The sequence below is a fragment of the Talpa occidentalis genome, unplaced genomic scaffold, assembly GCF_014898055.3.
Source record: "Talpa occidentalis isolate TD23 unplaced genomic scaffold, MPIMG_talOcc4v2.1 talOcc4.15, whole genome shotgun sequence".
Lineage (NCBI taxonomy): Eukaryota > Metazoa > Chordata > Mammalia > Eulipotyphla > Talpidae > Talpa > Talpa occidentalis.
Window position 1 is genome coordinate 66,900,431 of NW_023601543.1, and position 18,273 is coordinate 66,918,703.

The window sequence follows — 18,273 nt, forward strand, 5'->3', positions numbered from 1 at the left end:
TTTGGATTGGGCTGAATCCTATTTACTTTTTAAAACTCCCCAGGGAATTCTAGTGTCCAGTCATGAGAACTACTGCCCTAGGAGAAAACAAATGATAATTGAATTGTACACCCTTAATTGAATTGTACACCCTTACCTATTTGACAGATAAATGATTTAGATTTCTTTCATTTGGCTTAAATTTTAATTTTCAAATGCTCATGTTAGGTCTCATAAAATAGCTGAAACTTTTTCCTTTGCTCTAAAGTTATCCAAATAAAAGTTGGGTATTAAAAAGTATACAGGAGATATAATCAGCTTGGAGAATAATAGACATATGCTAAATATTTGTGGGATTAAAAAACATGTATGGGATACTTCTTAGTTCTGACATGCCACATTTCTAATTATGAATCCTCAATTTGTGTTTGTCTCAATTTTGCAATGAGGCACTGCAAACTCAGGTTAACCTCCTAGTTACCTGAAACATGCAACTGAAATCAGCTCTTGATTTTACAGTATTAAACTTCCTATGATTGGGGTTAATCATTAAACTTTCCTTGATCTTTTTAGGATTTCAATGAAATTAATCCCCTATTTAAAAGAAATGACAGTCCTTAAATGCAGGCACTTGTGCTGATCTCAAGACTCACTATACTCATTGTGGTTTAAGTTTAACCTTCCCCAAGAATGAAGTCCCAACTGGTCAGTATGGTCAGCATCAATGAAATAACTATTGCATTGCCCACAAGAAAGGTAACGTGCCAGAAGACCCTTTCTCCAATTCCAATAGATAGGTTACCTAAGCCTGAAATATTTCCCTCTTCCCTTTCCTGTCCTCTTTCTGCCTATAAGAGGCTCTCATTTTGTGCAGCTGTCCACAGACACTTTCTACTTGCTAGATGGGATACTGACCAATTCAGGAATCATTGAATAAGGCAATTAGAACTTTAAAATTCACTTGTTTGGGTTTTTGTTATTTAACACTCCCAATGCCATACTTTCATTTTTTACAAGGTCTATGTAGAATATCATAGGCCTTGTAAATTCATAAAGCTAGAGCAAGAGGCAAGACTTTATTCTCATAGTTGAATATTTTCCGGCTATAATGCTCCCTTTTCTTTGACCTGGAGCAAAAAATACTATGCAAAATAGGGTATTATAACTTTCTAGAACCTTTTAGTACATTTGATTTCTATGTGAATTCTCAAAGTTGGAGATGATCCAAAACAACCCTCTCCCCTAACAACTGAATTGCTGCCCCTTTTCCTTCTTCCGCACCTGAACAAAAGTCTATGTCTATATGAAGATATATTTCTTACCCCAGGATGAATCCAATCACTCTCTGAATAGTAGGAAGTACATGACTTGATAGGAGCCATTGGGATCATACTGAAGAGCTGAAATACTGATTTTTAAAACTAATGCCAATTTCAGAACATTTACTCAGTGATTGCAAGAAGCCTGCACAAGGACTGTTAGAAGCACTTCATAAGATTTTCTCCTAAGCATCTGCTCAATATCACATCCTCATCAGTTTGATACATGAAGGCAACTTCTTTCTTCTTACTATCTCATTAAACTCACATAATATCATTGCTGGACTGTGATATATTTATCAATTTTTAACTTTCCCATTACAATGTAAGTTCCATGAGGACAGGAGTTTTGTTTCCTTTCTCTCATTCTCTTTGCTACCAGACATCAACGTAAGGCACAGTGCAGTCTGCTCATGGCTCTCTTAGAAGCAAATGTACTCTTGTCCCAGAAACCATTTAGCTCACAGTATTTAGTAAAACTGTTTCAGTCCTTGTCCTGTTAATGTGGTCTGATCCTCCATTAGCTTTATGACCTTCATGAATTAAGTTACACTTCATTATTCTTACTAGTGAATTGACAGGTATACTCTATCTAGTGCTTTGGATAAAGCGTAAATTTGCAGAATACAGCAAAGTAAAATTAAAATTTTATAAATTTTATAAACAAGATCAATAGTATACCCAAAGACAGAATAATGTGTCCCAGGGTGGAGGTACAGAGTTTTGCACTTGACAAGAGTCTAAACCAAAGCCATTAAAGAAATTTAATGTCAACCAAAAAAAGACTGTGAGCATCAAAACAGAAAAATAGTTTTGAGAGGTGCACCTTGGACTATTTTATCAATCACTATATGCAAGAAAAGACACAGAAGCTAGAGTTCAGTAGGACTCTGTGGACTCTGTCCTGGTTACAGTCACATTCTGTCTTGAACACATTATTCTAATATCATCTGTTTCACTCCTTTCTAATTGCTAACACATATATTCCTTGACTATTCTTTGAGTTTACTAAACAGTAATGAGTCCATTATAAGTTAATAACTTACCAGAGTACATACACTGATACTAATCTTAGTATATAATTTACTCTAATGCTACTTGTCATTACAAATATTTTTAACAGGGCCTCCCCGGTGGCGCAGCGGTGGAGCGCTGGGTTGCGAAGCTGCCCGCGGCCTCTGCGGTGCCGGTTCAATCTCCGGCTGCTCCCCGGCCACCAGAGGAGGGTCCCACATGGTGCGCAGACCTCTCCTGCCGCCCGCTGCTCCCCTCAGCAGTGTACTTCGGTCCTTCTGCCTGCTCTGCTCCCGGCTCTGGCTCTGGTGAATTCTCTCACCCTCCCGCGCTTCTGACTGTACCCAGTGCATGTATAAACAAAACAAACAAACAAGCAAACAAATAAATAAAGAAAAACATGCCTCTGTTAAAAAAAAAAAATCTTAAAAAAAAAAAAAAAAAAACAAATATTTTTAACAAACTTTATTGTTCTACACATTACCCTCTTTAATTTGGCAACTTAAATAATCTCAGTATATAAGGTGAAAGTGGAATTTCTGACCCTACAAGACAAGAAATCCTTAAAAATGGTTTTACTTAGGTGTATCCGCATTTCCCTAAGTCTGCTAAAGCAACATATACCACAATCACATTGTTGGAAAACTAATTATGCTAAAGTTTTTCATTTTCATTTAGTATTTATTTAGCATTTGCTTTGTGACAGTTCTTGTCTAGCTAACTCAATAATTAATATCTCAATGAATTTCTCACAATGGCAAATGAGACAGGTCCTGCAATTATGCCCATTTTACCAATGAGGAAACAGACTCAGAAAATTAAGTTCACTGACATTAACAACAGCCAGGGTTCAAACCCAGGCAGCCTAACTCCAGAATATAGTTAAGTCCTCACTTAACATTAATAGTAAGTTTTTGGAAAACCAGCATAACAGTCCTCAAATAACATCCTTTAGTTCAACATCTGCTGAGATTCTTTTTTCTCATTAACATTTTAACAAAATGATATTGAACAGAAGGACATTATTCAAGGACCTGCCACACACGCTGGCAACCATCACTATACTGTTCCTATGAAGAGTAATGCTGCATTTGAAACTTTAAAAAAATCTTTATGTCCAAAGTTATATTTTCGATGTCTTTTAACATTTTACAATAGTGTAAAATAACAACCTATTCTACCTCACTATCAGATACAAAAGAAGACACATTTAAATATCTTACCAGTTATTCTTGTCATCACAGAAAAGAATGTTGGTGAAAAATGACACAGGTTTACATGACTTGAAGACGAGGTGGCAGGTAACTGCAACATTAGCTCCATTGGGAGAGCCTGTGATCTTCATGCCATTTGGAAATGTCACGGCAAGAGGGTGGGTCTCCTCACCATCAAAAAGTCTTGCTGTGGGAATCCTGACATGTAAAGTTGAATCACTGTTTAAAAATTAAAAAAGAAAAACTTAGTCCAAAATATATACAAGTAATTAGATTTAAATGTGTTTTTCCTTGGTATTTGAGTGATTAGAAAAATTAAATCAACAAATATTTATAAGAATATGCCCTAATATCAAGGACTTTTTATAACATTTCTTCTTTTCTGGTCACAACGTAAGTAAAATTGATAGTATACTGATTTAACTGAGAACCACATAAAATGATCAAAACTTCTTTTCATCTTTTAAGGGTTATAAAAAGTAGGATTAAGACACCTGACTAAATACAATGTGTTTTAAACCACAGTCATGATATAAATACTATTGTCCTTAAATATATCCTGACAAACATTTACCAAAAATAACCACTTTAATAACTAAAATTTCAACATATGAGAATTATTTAACAAACGCAGAAACACATATTATTTGTTTAATTTTAATACTATTAAACACTTACATACATATGTCATGAATATTTTTCATTTACTACAAAAATGCACTTAATGTTAACATATTTCATTATATATAAGTTATTTAATCAATCTAAATGTAATTTTAATAACAGTATGTAGTATTCACTTTTGTTTTTTAAATATTTATTTATTTATGCATACCAGAGCTGGGGTACAGGCCAGAGGTGCAGGGAGAGGATTCATCAGAGACAGAGTGGGGAACAGAACAGGCAGACTGACTGAAACACACTGCTGAGGGGAGCAGAGGGCGAGACTGGCGAGGTCTGCTGGCCGGGGATCGAACTCATGCCCTGGAAGCTGCAGATTGCTTCATAGTGCTGTGCTTAACCCCTTGTGCCACCAGGGAGGCCCCCAACAGTATGTAGTATTCACTTTTAAAAATCTCATTAATGCTTCACAACTTTTAGTAGTCAATAAATATTTAATCGTAAATTACTTTGCTTCACTATATTATATATGTAGGCTCTCATAGCCAATAAGAAGTGTTATCAAATAGGAATCATATTTCCCTAGTATTTTTACTAGAGTGTAGATTTTTAGCTAATTAACTAAAAGAAGAAACATCTCAACTTGAATTAATTAAACTAATATGGTTCATTGGATAAAGCATGGAAAGTAATTTGTAAATCAGGTTTGAATCCAATTCTGTTACTAATTAGAAAAGTATGCCAAAAACAAAAGACAAACTGAAAAAATTTTAATTATGAAAAAATCGCTAAGCACTTATAACTCAATAACCACATTAAATGTAAATTGCTTGAATTCACTGAGTTAAACGATATCGAGTGGCTGACTGAATTTCAAAACAAAGTCTAACCTTTTGCTGTTTACAGGAAACTCATTTCACCAACAAAGACAAGCACAGATTTAGAGGCAAAGACTGGAAGACAAACGGCGATCAGAAAAAGTCAGAAACTGCTATACTTACATCAGGTAACATAGATACACTATATGCACCAAATGATGGAGCACCAAGATAAATAAGGCAATTATTAACAGAACTATAGTGAGGTATCAACGATAATAATAGTAGGAAATTTTAATACATCTTGTGCAAATTATTTCTAAGAAGAGGGAATGCTCGCCAACATATTTTATGATGCAGCATTGCCCTAATACAAAAAACCGAAACAAGACAGCACAGGAAAACTGCCAACTAATGAATATAAATATGAAAATATTCAATATTTAAAAAATCAAATTAAAAAACACATTATGAGGATTATACATCATGATCAAGTATAATTCATCCCATAGATTCAAGGATAGTTTAATATACATAAATCAATAACAACTTATCAACAAAACAAAAAGATAAAAACTGTAAGTGCAGAAAGAGCATCTGACAAAATTCAGCATCCACTTCTGATTAAAAAAACTTCCAAACGATATGAAAACAGGAAGAACCTATCTCAACATAATAAAGGCCATATATCACAAACCTACAGCCAATATAATACTTAATGGAGAAAACTGAAATCTTTGCCTTTAAGATCAGGAAGAAAAAAAGGATGTTCATTATCACAACCTCTGTTTAATTCAGTATTAGAGATAATAGGTACAGCCATCAGATTGGAAAAGATGTGAAACAATCATTATTTATAGATGAGGTGATACTATATATAGAAAACCCTCCAGACTGCCAAAATGTTATTCGAAACAATAAGTAACAGAAAAATTGTAGGTTACAAAATCAACACAAAAATCAGTGGCCTTATTGTATAAAAATAATGAATGAGAAAAAAGAAATTAAAAGAACAGTTCCTTTAACAATCACTTCAAGAAAACCAATACCTGGAATTAACCTGACTAAGGAGGACCATTGTGCAGTACTTACACAATGAAAACTACAAGACATTTCTAAGGGATATAAATCATGACATAAGGAAATGGAAAGACACTGTATGTTCACCATTGGGGACAATCATTATAGCTAATTGATTATTGCCCCAGAAGCAATGTATAAATTTAAAACCCCCCATTAAAATACCAGCAATATTCTTCAAAAAAATTGAACAAAAAAGTAATTTACATGGTACCATAAAGGGCCTTAAATAGTTAAAGCAATATTGAGGAAAAAGCAGTGAAATGGAGGCATCATATTACCTGACATCAAACTATACTAAAAAGTAATTAAAATATGAATAACAATGTATCAGAATAAAGGTAGATATAGGGATTAAGGGAACAGAATAAAAAGCCCAGAAATAAATCCACATACATATCCATAGATCATTCATAATAAAGGAACCACAACAATACAATGGAGAAAAAAGAATCCCCTTAATCAATGGTGCTGGGAAAACTGGATAACTACATGTAATAAAATGAGTCATTCTTTAACTCTGTGCACAAAAATAAATTCAAATTGGATTAAAGATATATATAGATGAAATGCATTGAAGAAATCATTGGCATTACATTTCATGACAGCAGTAATAAAGATGTCTTTGGACTCTCGACCCCTAAGGCAAGGGAAATAACAACAAAAATAAAATAATTGGCATTATCTCCATTTAAAAAGCTTTTAGACAGGAGAAGAAAATATAAGTAGTTTAAAAGACATCCTAATAATGGGATAAAATATCTGTATATTACACAACCAACAAAGAGTTAATATAAAAAATATATAAAGCACATTCAACAATTAAAAAATAAACAATCCAATTAATAAATGGGCAGCATATCTGAACAAAAAATTAACCAAAGGCTATCCAGAAGGCAAACAGATAAATGGATAAATGTTCATCATTATTTTTAATAAGGGAGATGCAGTTCAAAATCACAGTGAGTTATCATCTCATGAGAATGGTATATATTAGAAAGCCCCTAAAAAACAAGCACCTGAGAGGATGGGGAGAAAGAGGAACCCTATTATACGATCGGTAGAAAAGTATAAACTAGCAGAAATTTGGGAAAGTGATTTGGATTTACTTTATAAACTAAACATGGAGGGCCTCCCCAGTGGCATAGTGGGTTGAGCTGCTGTCCACAGCCTCTGCAGCGCGGGTTTGATCCCGGGCAGCCGGTGAGAATCCCACATGGTGTGGCAGACCTCCCCTGTCATGCCCGCTGCTCCCCTCAGCAGTCTATTTCTGTCATCTGCCTGTTCTGCTCCCTGCTCTGTCTCTGGAGAATCCACTCACCCTCCTGCTCCTCTGACCTGTACCCTAGCTCTTGTATAAAAATAAATAAATCTTTTTAAAAAAACTATAAAAATAAAACTAAACATGGAAACACCAAATGAGCCAGCAATCTCATTCTTGGGTATCTATCTAAAGAATAAGAAACCATCACCCCCCAAAATTGTATTATCTACAGTGTTTACTGCAGCATTATTTATAACAGCTTAAAAATGGAATCAATCTAAGTGCCTACAGATAGGACTGGTTTAAGAAGATGTAGTATAGTTTTGTCTGTTACTTTGTTTTTTTACTTTAAATTATAAAGAAAGTGAGATAAGAAATTCATGTTTTAAGGCACTTACTAAGTTTGTGGTAACTCATCACATACTAGTAGACGACTGATACACTGAATTTTAAAGTGTATTTCTTTATATTATGACGAGAAACACAGCAAAAAAAAAATAAGAAAAGTCAGTGACTAAATCTGAGATAATTTAGTTTTTTACATTTTTAATTTAAATGAACAGTTAAATATTTTAGTAGTTTTTTCTGAAAAGAGAAACAAGTCAGATGTTACTCGTGACTCATAAACACAGAAGAAAGACACGTAAAGAAAATGTGGGAAACTCATTATTACCTGAAATAATTTTGAGGCAAAATGTTGATATCCATCACAGTTGCTACTCCCAAAGGAACAGGAGTGAAAAGTATGAATGGAGGGTCAAACGATAAGTTGGGTGATTTTACCTCTCCAATCAGATGTAACGTTCGATAGCAATGTGGATTATCATTTAAATACATAGGGATATCAACTGTGTATTTTTTGGGATGATCTGCTGAGAAAAAATTAAGCACTGTAGATTCATACACATATACACACAAAAACATTTACATAGTTAAAATCTTACTAAACATAGAAATGTACTAGGAAATTCCAACTCAATGGAGAATAGATTACACAGAAAGTAACTTTATCCTGCCAAGGGACTTAATGAGGTTTCATTGAAGTAAAAATCTTTTAAAGTGTACTATAACTAGAAATAGAGCACATATTCTTAAAATGAATTTCAGTTATTATGGGGAAATACATATACCTTAGGGATAGTATAAAAGGACTTCTTTTTCATTGTTTTCTATGCCCTAATAGGAGCTGCCCATACCTTCAATACATATATGAAGATGAGGCCATAAAGGATCTTAGGGAACTACTGAGAATTGGGTGAGCCAAGAAGAAAGGAATGTGCTTTCACCCAGATTTTTTTAAGTTGATCAAGGGTGCCAAAGTTGACTGGACAATTTCATTGGCTAGGAAGATAGGAAATCCCCATGTGGCAACTCACCAGGAAAAAAAGGCACTTTTTATTGGGGCAATTGAAGGCTAGCCCCAACTGCACAGAAGATGAGAATGTTTTAGATGATAAAGGGCTATATTCAAAAATGACACTGTGAACCATAAACAAAAGCAATAGAGTCACTGAACTGACCAGACTCACTAGCTCTCTCAATGCTGTTAGTCTTTACTTGGTCAAAGAAGTTTATGACTTGCTCAGATTACCTGGGATACTTAGGAAATGTGAGGTGACTAGAGAGGGTTGGGTATGGGGACTTGCTCCCAATAATGGCAGGCAAGTACTGGAAAGATTATGTGAAAGTATGAGAGACTGTATCTATGACTTGAAGTGGTAAAATGAATTGTAACAGAACTTATGTATTTAAAACATTATAAATCCATATAGGGTAGAAATGGTTTCATTTAATGAAATTAATATTGCTAAAATATTAGGGGGAGAAAAGTCAGGTTTATTCATTTCAAAGTTAGGCAAAGTTTTAAGACTTTTTGAATTATGAATTGTGAATGACAGTATTTCTGCAGTCATGGAGAGAGGGATTCCTGTGTAACCTCAGATACCTGTAGAATAATGAACAAAAATTTAAATACATATACTTAATTATAAAAGATACATTAGACATAAACTTTTCACAACATTCAACTATACAAAGCAAAACTACTGAAATCAAGAAGATTTTAATGAACTGACATTGGAGTAATAGATTCAGACAGATCACAGTAACAACTGCAATGCAACTGTGATATAAATGTAATATAGTAACAGCATATACAGAAATTGGAGACGTATAAAAAGGTAGAAGAGGTAGAGAAAAAGTACAAATACTATAAATGAAGGGGTAATTATTTTTAGTTTATCAATTATTTACTTAGAAAACAATGTACAGCAATATCTGAACAACTTCAGATATGACCACAGAAGTTCAGTAAAAGAAGCAAGTACCAGGTAATACATAAATATATTCCTTTTATAGAATCACAGATAATTTTAAAGAATAGTGGGAAGAAATCTCATTCACAATAATGATGCGGCTAAAATAAACTTTAATTACTGGAAAAAATGCCATTCTTGCAAGGAGAAAACTCAATTATATGCTTTTTTCCCCTCAAAACTGTGAAAAATAATCTCAAGTTCATTTAGAAAACTAAATGTATAAGACTTGCCAAGAATTTTTGTAATATATGTTTAATGAGAGAAAACTTGTCATACCAATTACCAAAAAAGTATGGTAAGACTGCGATGAGAAAAAAAGAAAAGAACTAGAAATATAAATATACATGCTGGCAAGCTTACCCCAAAGCCAGTAATCCAAGCTCACAAACTAGATGTCGCAATGTTTTTTTCTGACCTAATCTTGAAACTCACACACTATCACATCCATAATAACCATAGTCACCTATCAGTCTTATTTGATGTAGGAGGGAACTATTCAAGGCACGAATGCTTGAGATGAGAAACAACAGGGACCATTTTTGAGGATAGTTACCACAAAATTCTAGTAAGAATCTTCTTCAAACTGTCTTAAGAACACATGAAAAGCAATCTAAAATTTTGTATACATGATAAAACAAAATGTGATAGATAAATTGAAATATTGACAACAAATATAGGGAAACAGTACTTACTTGGACAGAAATTTATGGAAACATTACACTCTTCATATGGTCCCAGAATCCCATTCACTAGGCTGAATTTGAATGTGCCGTCTTTGAAAACTTTATCATAATTGTTAATATCTAAAACCCATTTCACATTCTTTTTTGAAGTATTATGTATGACAAGATTCTGTTTGTAGTCAAAAAAAGAGTTTATAAAAATAATGTAATATAAAACTCATTTTGTACTACAAAAGCTACCTGATGGGCCTATGTGCATTATCAAGTAATTAACAATGGTAATTACACAAAAAATATTTTTAAAATGTCATTAAGTAAACAAATGTGTATACAAATAGTTTCATAGCCTATTAATGACTGTAAAAAGTAAACAAAAATAGAGACAGATTAAATAAAAATATCAAAATAGTTATGCTAGCTAGCAAGGATGGAGAGTAACAAGAACCTTCACTCATTGATGGTAAGAAAGCAAAGCATAGAGAAGTCACTTTGGAACACAGTTTGGCAGTTTTTTATGTTAAACATACACCTATCATATGACATAGTATACCACCCCTAAGTATTTAAGTGAATTGAAAATTTATATTCACACAAAAATCTATGTGAATGTTTATAATAGCTTTGTTCTTTTTTTTTTTTAAGATTTATTTATTTAACCACTGGGTACAGTCAGAAGCGTGGGAGGGTGAGAGAATTCGCCAGAGCGGGGAACAGAACAGGCAGACTGATGAAACACACTGCTGAGGGGAGCAGCAGGAGTGGCAGGAGAGGTCTGTCATGCCATGTGGGACCCTCCCCGGTGGCCGGGGATCGAACCGGTGCTGCAAAGGCTGCGGGCAGCTTCGCAGCCCAGAGCTCAACCGCTGTGCCACCAGGGGAGGCCCAACAGCTTTGTTCTCAATGACCAAACAGTGGAAGAAGAAATAAGCAAGGTTTCCTTCAGCTAAAGAAGGGATAAACTGTGGTATAGCTAGAAAATGGAATAAAGTCAATGGTAAAATAAGTGAAGTATTAATTCATATAAAACATAAATGAATATTAAATATATTTTGTTAAGTGAAAGATTTAAGGACAAAATTGCTACATATTATATAATGAAATTACCAATCTTTCTGGAAATGCAAAATTGTGTGGATGAAAAACAATTAGTGGCTGTTAAATGTTTGTGAAAGAATAGTGAGCTACACGTGAGTTAATGCAGAGAATTTATAGTATGATGCAACCATTCTGTATGGTAATGAAGTGGTAGGTAAATAACTCTAATATACACCTTTCAAAACCCATATAGTACAAAAAGTCAACTTCAATCCAGGTAAATTAAAAACAATCAAACAATTTCTTCTTTGATCTCCTCGAGGATCCAAATAAGGGATCGGGGAAAAATTTAATTTTAATAAAGTAAAAATCAAAATCAACAGGCAACTATAAACCAGAGACATTCTGCAAGGGGGGAGAAGGAAGTAGGATCAACACAGGGGTGGGAAGAGCACAAGGGACCATGGTGATAGTTCATGGGTGAATGGGTGGTGGGAATTTCACAGGGACTATAACCAAGATAAAAATGCATACATTGTATAAAAATGAAAAATGATGTAAAAATATATAAAATTTAAAAAAAAACAAGATATTGAGGATCTTAGGATACTGTGTTCTATAACAAGGTATTATTGGACAAAAAGACCTCACTGAAGTTAGTGGGGGTTGGGGGCAATGGCCTAAGTAACTCTGGAAAGCTGTGTTTTGACTGGAAACAATAAAGCTGAAGACAAAAAAGTTCCTCTTTGCAAACAGAGTATCTACCTGGTAAATGTATTAGCAATTCTAACAGCCTCTGAAGTTCAAAAAGATGAGGAATTAGCCCATTTGCTCTAAGTCCACTTCTCTCTCAACTTTCTAATTCTGCATATTTATATTTTAATTCTTCCATTACTCACTGATAGGTTTAATCAATATATTTATAACTCCAGTTCCTTTTCTTTCAATTTTAGATAATTCCCTTTAACTAACCACTACGTAAAATTATCGTTACTCCTTTCTTTCACCATTCCCAACCTTCAGTCAACTTTCACAAATTCATTGTACACGTCATACATATCATTTTACATATATTTATCACATTTTAATTCTGCTCCATAAATACATTAACTTCTCTATAGTATACATTTTATTATGATTGTAAATATCACTCATGGAAAATCCAAGTAGTGTACTAGGACACCTTTTTTTCTCTGTTGAGCCCAATCTTTTACCACTCAAGAGAGAGGGCTCTCGTTGTCGTTAATCACATCAATTTAATAAAATTTCAATGATATAAGTAATCTTGCTTTTATAAGGGGATTGCTTGTCTCTGCAATCCAATAAAATTCAGTTCACTAAAGTTTTTTCTAGCCCCACATACAAGGGTTATTGCATCCTTGACATTATATTCAAAGTTAGAAAATTTAGCTGATTTTTTATACTTGAAGCAGTCACATTTTGATTTCATAAGCAATCCTTTATTGCCCTATAATTATAATTTCATACAGTGTTTTGCTATTATTTTATGGATGAAATGTTAAATATTTTATCAACATAATTTTTCTTCAAAGTTACAGAAGCTCAAAATTAATTGGCGGAAAATCAATATACACATGACAAAAAAGAAGCACACACTACAAAGACAAATTTCTATAGTTACGTATGAATTTCATTTTTGTGGACATCTTTTTACTTTCAAGGTGGAGTCATAAGTAGAATGGAGGCAGGATATCAAGTAAGAAAAAAACAGTAAATTATCATATAAATCATTTTATTATACATCTGAACAGTTTACAGGTTTATTATTGCCTCTCACCACATTTCCTTAGCTATATGGAACATATTTCACATCAATTTTAATCACTGCTTCCATTTGTATTAAGAGAGAATGATAATTTAATTTTATTTTAAATGTTTCAAATAGTCCTATTAAATCTATGCATATACAAAATAAACGTCTTTCTATATGCTTGCATACTAGAACAATTACTTCTAAGAAATATATGTGTAGACATAAATATTGAAATTCTCTAAAAAAATGAAAGAACTCTAAAAAAGTACTCTAAAAAAATGAAAAATATGCTTCAAGTCAATAAGCTAAAAACCATAATCAGAAAAACAGTTGTAAACTACATCATTTCTCTATACATACCTGAGTATTTGGCACCTTGTTTTCAGGATCCATACAATGTAATGGGATTTCAAATATAAATTCAATGCAGGATAATTTCAATGGTGATTGTAATACTACCAAAGGAAAGTAAATCTACTGGTAAAAGTATTAATACATATAAGCTTACAGATAATTCTATACTTTTCAACATGAAAGAACAAAAAAAATTTTTTTTTCTATCCCGACTCACAACTAAATTATACTTTAAAACATTTCTGCACTATCTGGGTTTATCACATTGAGAAAGTTCCAAAACCCTTGAGATGAAAAATACTAAATATTGATCTGAGAAAAAAAGGAAACAAAGTTGAAATGATGTCCAAATCAGACTTTCACCAATGCAGAAGTACAAACATAAAAAGAAATAGAGAAGGGAAAAACATGGGAATAAAGGTAAAATATATAGAGAGCACATCATCTAATATTTCCTATGAACCAAGAAAGGGAAAATGACTATTATATGGAATATTAGGAATGGCAGTGTCTATAAAATACATTAGAGAAGACATTATTACCTGCTGGAAAATGCTATATATTTTAACAGATTTGTTTTGCAGAACAATTTTAGATACAAAAATTGAGCAAAAGGTATAGAGATTTTCATATACCCCTGCCCCATTCAGAATAGCCTTCTCCATAATCAACATTCTCCACCACTGTAGTAGGATAAAGGTACAATGACACGTCATTATAACCCAGAGTCCACTGTATATAATAAGGATTGCTTGTGGTGGTATATGTTCCATAGGTTTGAACAAAAGTATAATGATACGTAGCCATCATTATAGCATCACACCAAGGATAGTCACTATACCAAATATATATGAATATCCCACAGATAATTGAAATTTTTAATATATTTTCATCCTTTACATGTATTTAGTCTTTTAGTAACTCATCTATTTGGGGGAAAATTCTTAATATATTTCATTGTTTCATTTTATATACAATGAATTTCAATAATTTATATTTTGATTTTATCATTTTAAAACTGCCTACACAATGAATAAAGTGACCTGTTTTTAATTATATATAGTTTAGTAACAGTCACTCATCTGAATTTATATCTATGCTACTTATGAAAATTCAATCTCACAGACTCACAATTTAGATATACAAAAATCCTCTCATATTATTACTATCTAATATTTCTCTTCAAAAAATAAATATCCCAATGTGATTCTTTAAACTTTTAGCTGCTTAAGTATAAATCTTTGGACTATGCACATGGATTGAAAGTTTCACATTACATACCAGTAGCTTGAACATCACATGGACGAATAAGTGGTGTTGTCTTTGGAGTCAAAGTTCTCTTTGACAGACAACGTTCAGTGTAAAGTTCTGAAGCCTTGTAGAAATTAATTTCAACTTGAAAGGTAAATTGATATGTTGCCACCTGACAGACAAAAAATATATTATACCTGTGACTTATTTTCACTGTAAGAAATCTGTGACACTAGTTTTATATATATATTTAAAATATAGAACTTGATGATTTGATATATATATAAATAATGAAACAATATACTTAACATACATCACACCACAGTTACCTTTTGAGTGTGTAGTATGTGTGTTGAAAACACAACCTACCCTCATAGTAATTTTCAAGCATAAAGTACAGTATTGTTACCAAGTTCATATTACCCTGCAATTTCACTTACAGGTATTTATACAAAGGAACTGAAATTAGGATCTCATTGCAACATTATTCTTAATACACAAGATATGGACACAATCTAAATACCCATCCATAGATGAATGAATAAACAAAGTGGTATATACATACAATGGTATTATTATACAGGTTTTAAAAATAAAAGGAAATCCTGTTATTTGCTGTAACATGGATGAACCTAGAAGACATAATGGTAAGTGAAATAAACTAGACACAGAAAGACAAATATTGCATGATCTCACTTATTTGTGGACTCTAAGATAGCTAAACTCGCAGAAGGAACGAATGGAATAATGGTAACCAAGGGCTGGAAGGAGGGAGATAAGAGAGACATTCCTTTGTTTAAGGGGTAGAAAGTAAGTTATACAAGATAAGTAAGTTCTGCAGAACTGATTAGATACTATTAATTTAGCAAAACAGTAATTTTAAAAAGTTCCAGAAAAAAAATTACCTTGTGAAATGGAAAGTACTTTTTTTTCCCCCAAAGTAAGGCCCGGTTTATTTTTTATGAGTCTGAAAATAAATTTTGGCTTAAGCAAAACTGACATCACCCAGTGCTGATAAAGATATGACACCTAATACACTTAATAGATTGCTGATAGGAACGTTTTTTTTTTTTTTTTAGTGTATACAGCCATTCCTTTTTTAAAAAAAGATTAATTTTTTTTATTTATGCATACAAGAACTGGGGTCCAGGCCAGAGGTACAGGAGGTGAGAGGATTACCAGAGACAGAGTAGAGGACAGTGATGGAAATACACTGCTGAGGGGAGCAGCAGGCGAGACAGGAGAGGTCTGCTGCGCCATGTGGGATAGATCCCTGGCTGGGGATCGAACTCATACTGCAGTGGCTGCTGATAGCTTGACAGTGCTCACTTAACCCCTGTGCCACCAGGGAGGCACCCAGGAATACAAACTTTTAACAGTGATTTTGGAAAGTTTTCAGGTTTCTTAGAAAATTAAGTGTATATGTAATCTAAGACCAGCAATTCTCAGCCCGAGGTGATTGCCAAAAAGAAATGAAAACTCAGTCATACAAAAACCTGCATGCAAACATTTACAGTGGCCTGATTCATAAATGTCAAAACCGGAAAATAACCCAAATTCCCTCCAAATAGGGTTCACTTACAGCAGGAATATAGGGAAACCAAATATAACATCAGTGTAAAGAAACAGTAACAGTACAAAACACAACAAAGCAAAAACAGACAATTATAAACCAGAGACATCCTGCAGGGAAGGAGGAGGGAGAGGGATCAGAGGGAGGGAGGGAGGAGCACAGGGGACTGAGGTGATGGTGCACGAGTGCCTTGGGGAAGGAAACTCTATGGGGACTACAGCTGAAGGGGTGGGGGAAGCAAATATTGCTGAAAATGAACAACGATGTAAAAAAAATTAAAAATATAAAAAGAAAAGAAAAAAATATTCCAAATAAAGCTTTGCTTTAAAAAAAAAAAAATAGGGACTGTTTGACACATTTTGGTAAAGCCATACAATTCTGTACTTTTCAACAAGAAAATCAAATGAACCTCTGTTATACATAATGACATAGGTGAAATTCAAATGCATTATTCTAAGTGTGAGAAATCAGACTGAAAAGCCAACATGCCATATATATAAATAAAAAGGCAAAATTATAAACAAAATGAGATCAGAGAGACTGACTGCAAATAGGCATAAGAAATATTTAAAGGAGATGATACAATAGTTCTCTGTATGGATTTTTGTATTTGGTATACAAATGTATGGTTTGCCAGTACTTATATAACAGAGAATTTTCTGTATCCTAATTTTAAAAATAGATTAAATGAAAAGAAATTACAGCTAATTCCTAGGTGCTGATTTTTATATGACTGGCTTCAAAATCTAAATGAGAATAATTATATAGGGAGCTGGTGTGACGAGTCACAGAACAACAAATGCTTAATGCTTCCTAACATCTTGGCAACTATACAGTACTAGTCCAGTTAATAAATGGGTAACAGATTTGAACAGACAATTTACCAAAAAGGATATCCAGGACAAAAGACATGAAAAATGGTTCACCATGGTCACTTCTAATAAGAGAAATGCAGATTAAAAACTACAATGATACAACCTCACACCCTTGAGAATAGCATGTATTAAAAAGATCCCAGCAACAAGTGTTGGAGAGGATGTGGAGAAAAAGTAACCCTATTACACTGTTGGTGGTTGGTGGGGATGTGAACTAGGGTAAACATTAAGGGAATCAATCTAGATTCACATTAAAACACTAAAAACTGAATTACTGTATAACCCAACAATCCTAAACTTGGGCAACAGAGCCACAGAACACAAAACCATAAACAAAAAAACCCTTTATGTTCCACAATGTTCATAGCAGCATTATTTACAATAGCTAAGACATGGAAGCAGCCTAAATGTCCACTGACGGATGACTAGATCAAGATGATGTGGTACACACACACACACACACACACACACACACGCGCACGCGCGCGCTGGAACATTATATAACCACAAAAAAGAATGAAATGCAGACATTTTCAATAAAACAGAGGGAACATAAATACATGTAGGCTAGAATGATGCAAACAAATAGTGGACATTTACAAAACAATTTGATAACATCAAACGCATTCAGAAACTAGTGGACATTCGCTAACATCCTGAGGTCTGTGAGGTGAAGAGGAAGAGGAGAGGGAAAGGGACATGGGGATAGTTGGATGGTGGGAGGGAAAAAATAAAAAAAAAAAAACTAATTTTGAAAGGCCAAGAAAGATAACAAAAATACATCCTCGTTTTGCAAAAAATAAATAATTGATTCTAAGGTGTTTATTTCCTTTTGATCCAATTGTAAAGCAGGTCATGTTCTTGATTTTTCTTTCTCTTAGTTCATCATTTGGTACAGAAGCACAAGGGATCTTTTTATGTTATTTTTGTAGCTTGCCAGTGAGAAATAAATTTCTGTTGTTTATAAACTACCCAGTCTGTGCTATTTTATTATAGCAGACTGAGCAGACAAAGACACTGACCACACCACTGCCAATTCTATCTTCTGCCATATAATCTTTTGTAAATAGTCTGTTCTCATAATGGAATTATAGCAGCATA

General features: G+C 33.4%; 1 protein-coding gene across 1 annotated transcript in view; it reads right to left on the bottom strand.

The window, feature by feature from the left end:
* The window catches only part of CFAP47 (cilia and flagella associated protein 47), a 330,871-nt gene that overhangs the window by 248,819 nt on the left and 63,779 nt on the right, over positions 1-18,273 (bottom strand). The window contains exons 22-26 of the mRNA XM_054695900.1: positions 14,755-14,896; positions 13,480-13,574; positions 10,320-10,479; positions 7,983-8,178; positions 3,536-3,745 (exon numbers count right to left, since the gene is read on the bottom strand). Coding sequence (XP_054551875.1) covers positions 3,536-3,745; positions 7,983-8,178; positions 10,320-10,479; positions 13,480-13,574; positions 14,755-14,896 — 803 coding nt within the window. The remainder of the gene's footprint in view (positions 1-3,535; positions 3,746-7,982; positions 8,179-10,319; positions 10,480-13,479; positions 13,575-14,754; positions 14,897-18,273) is intronic.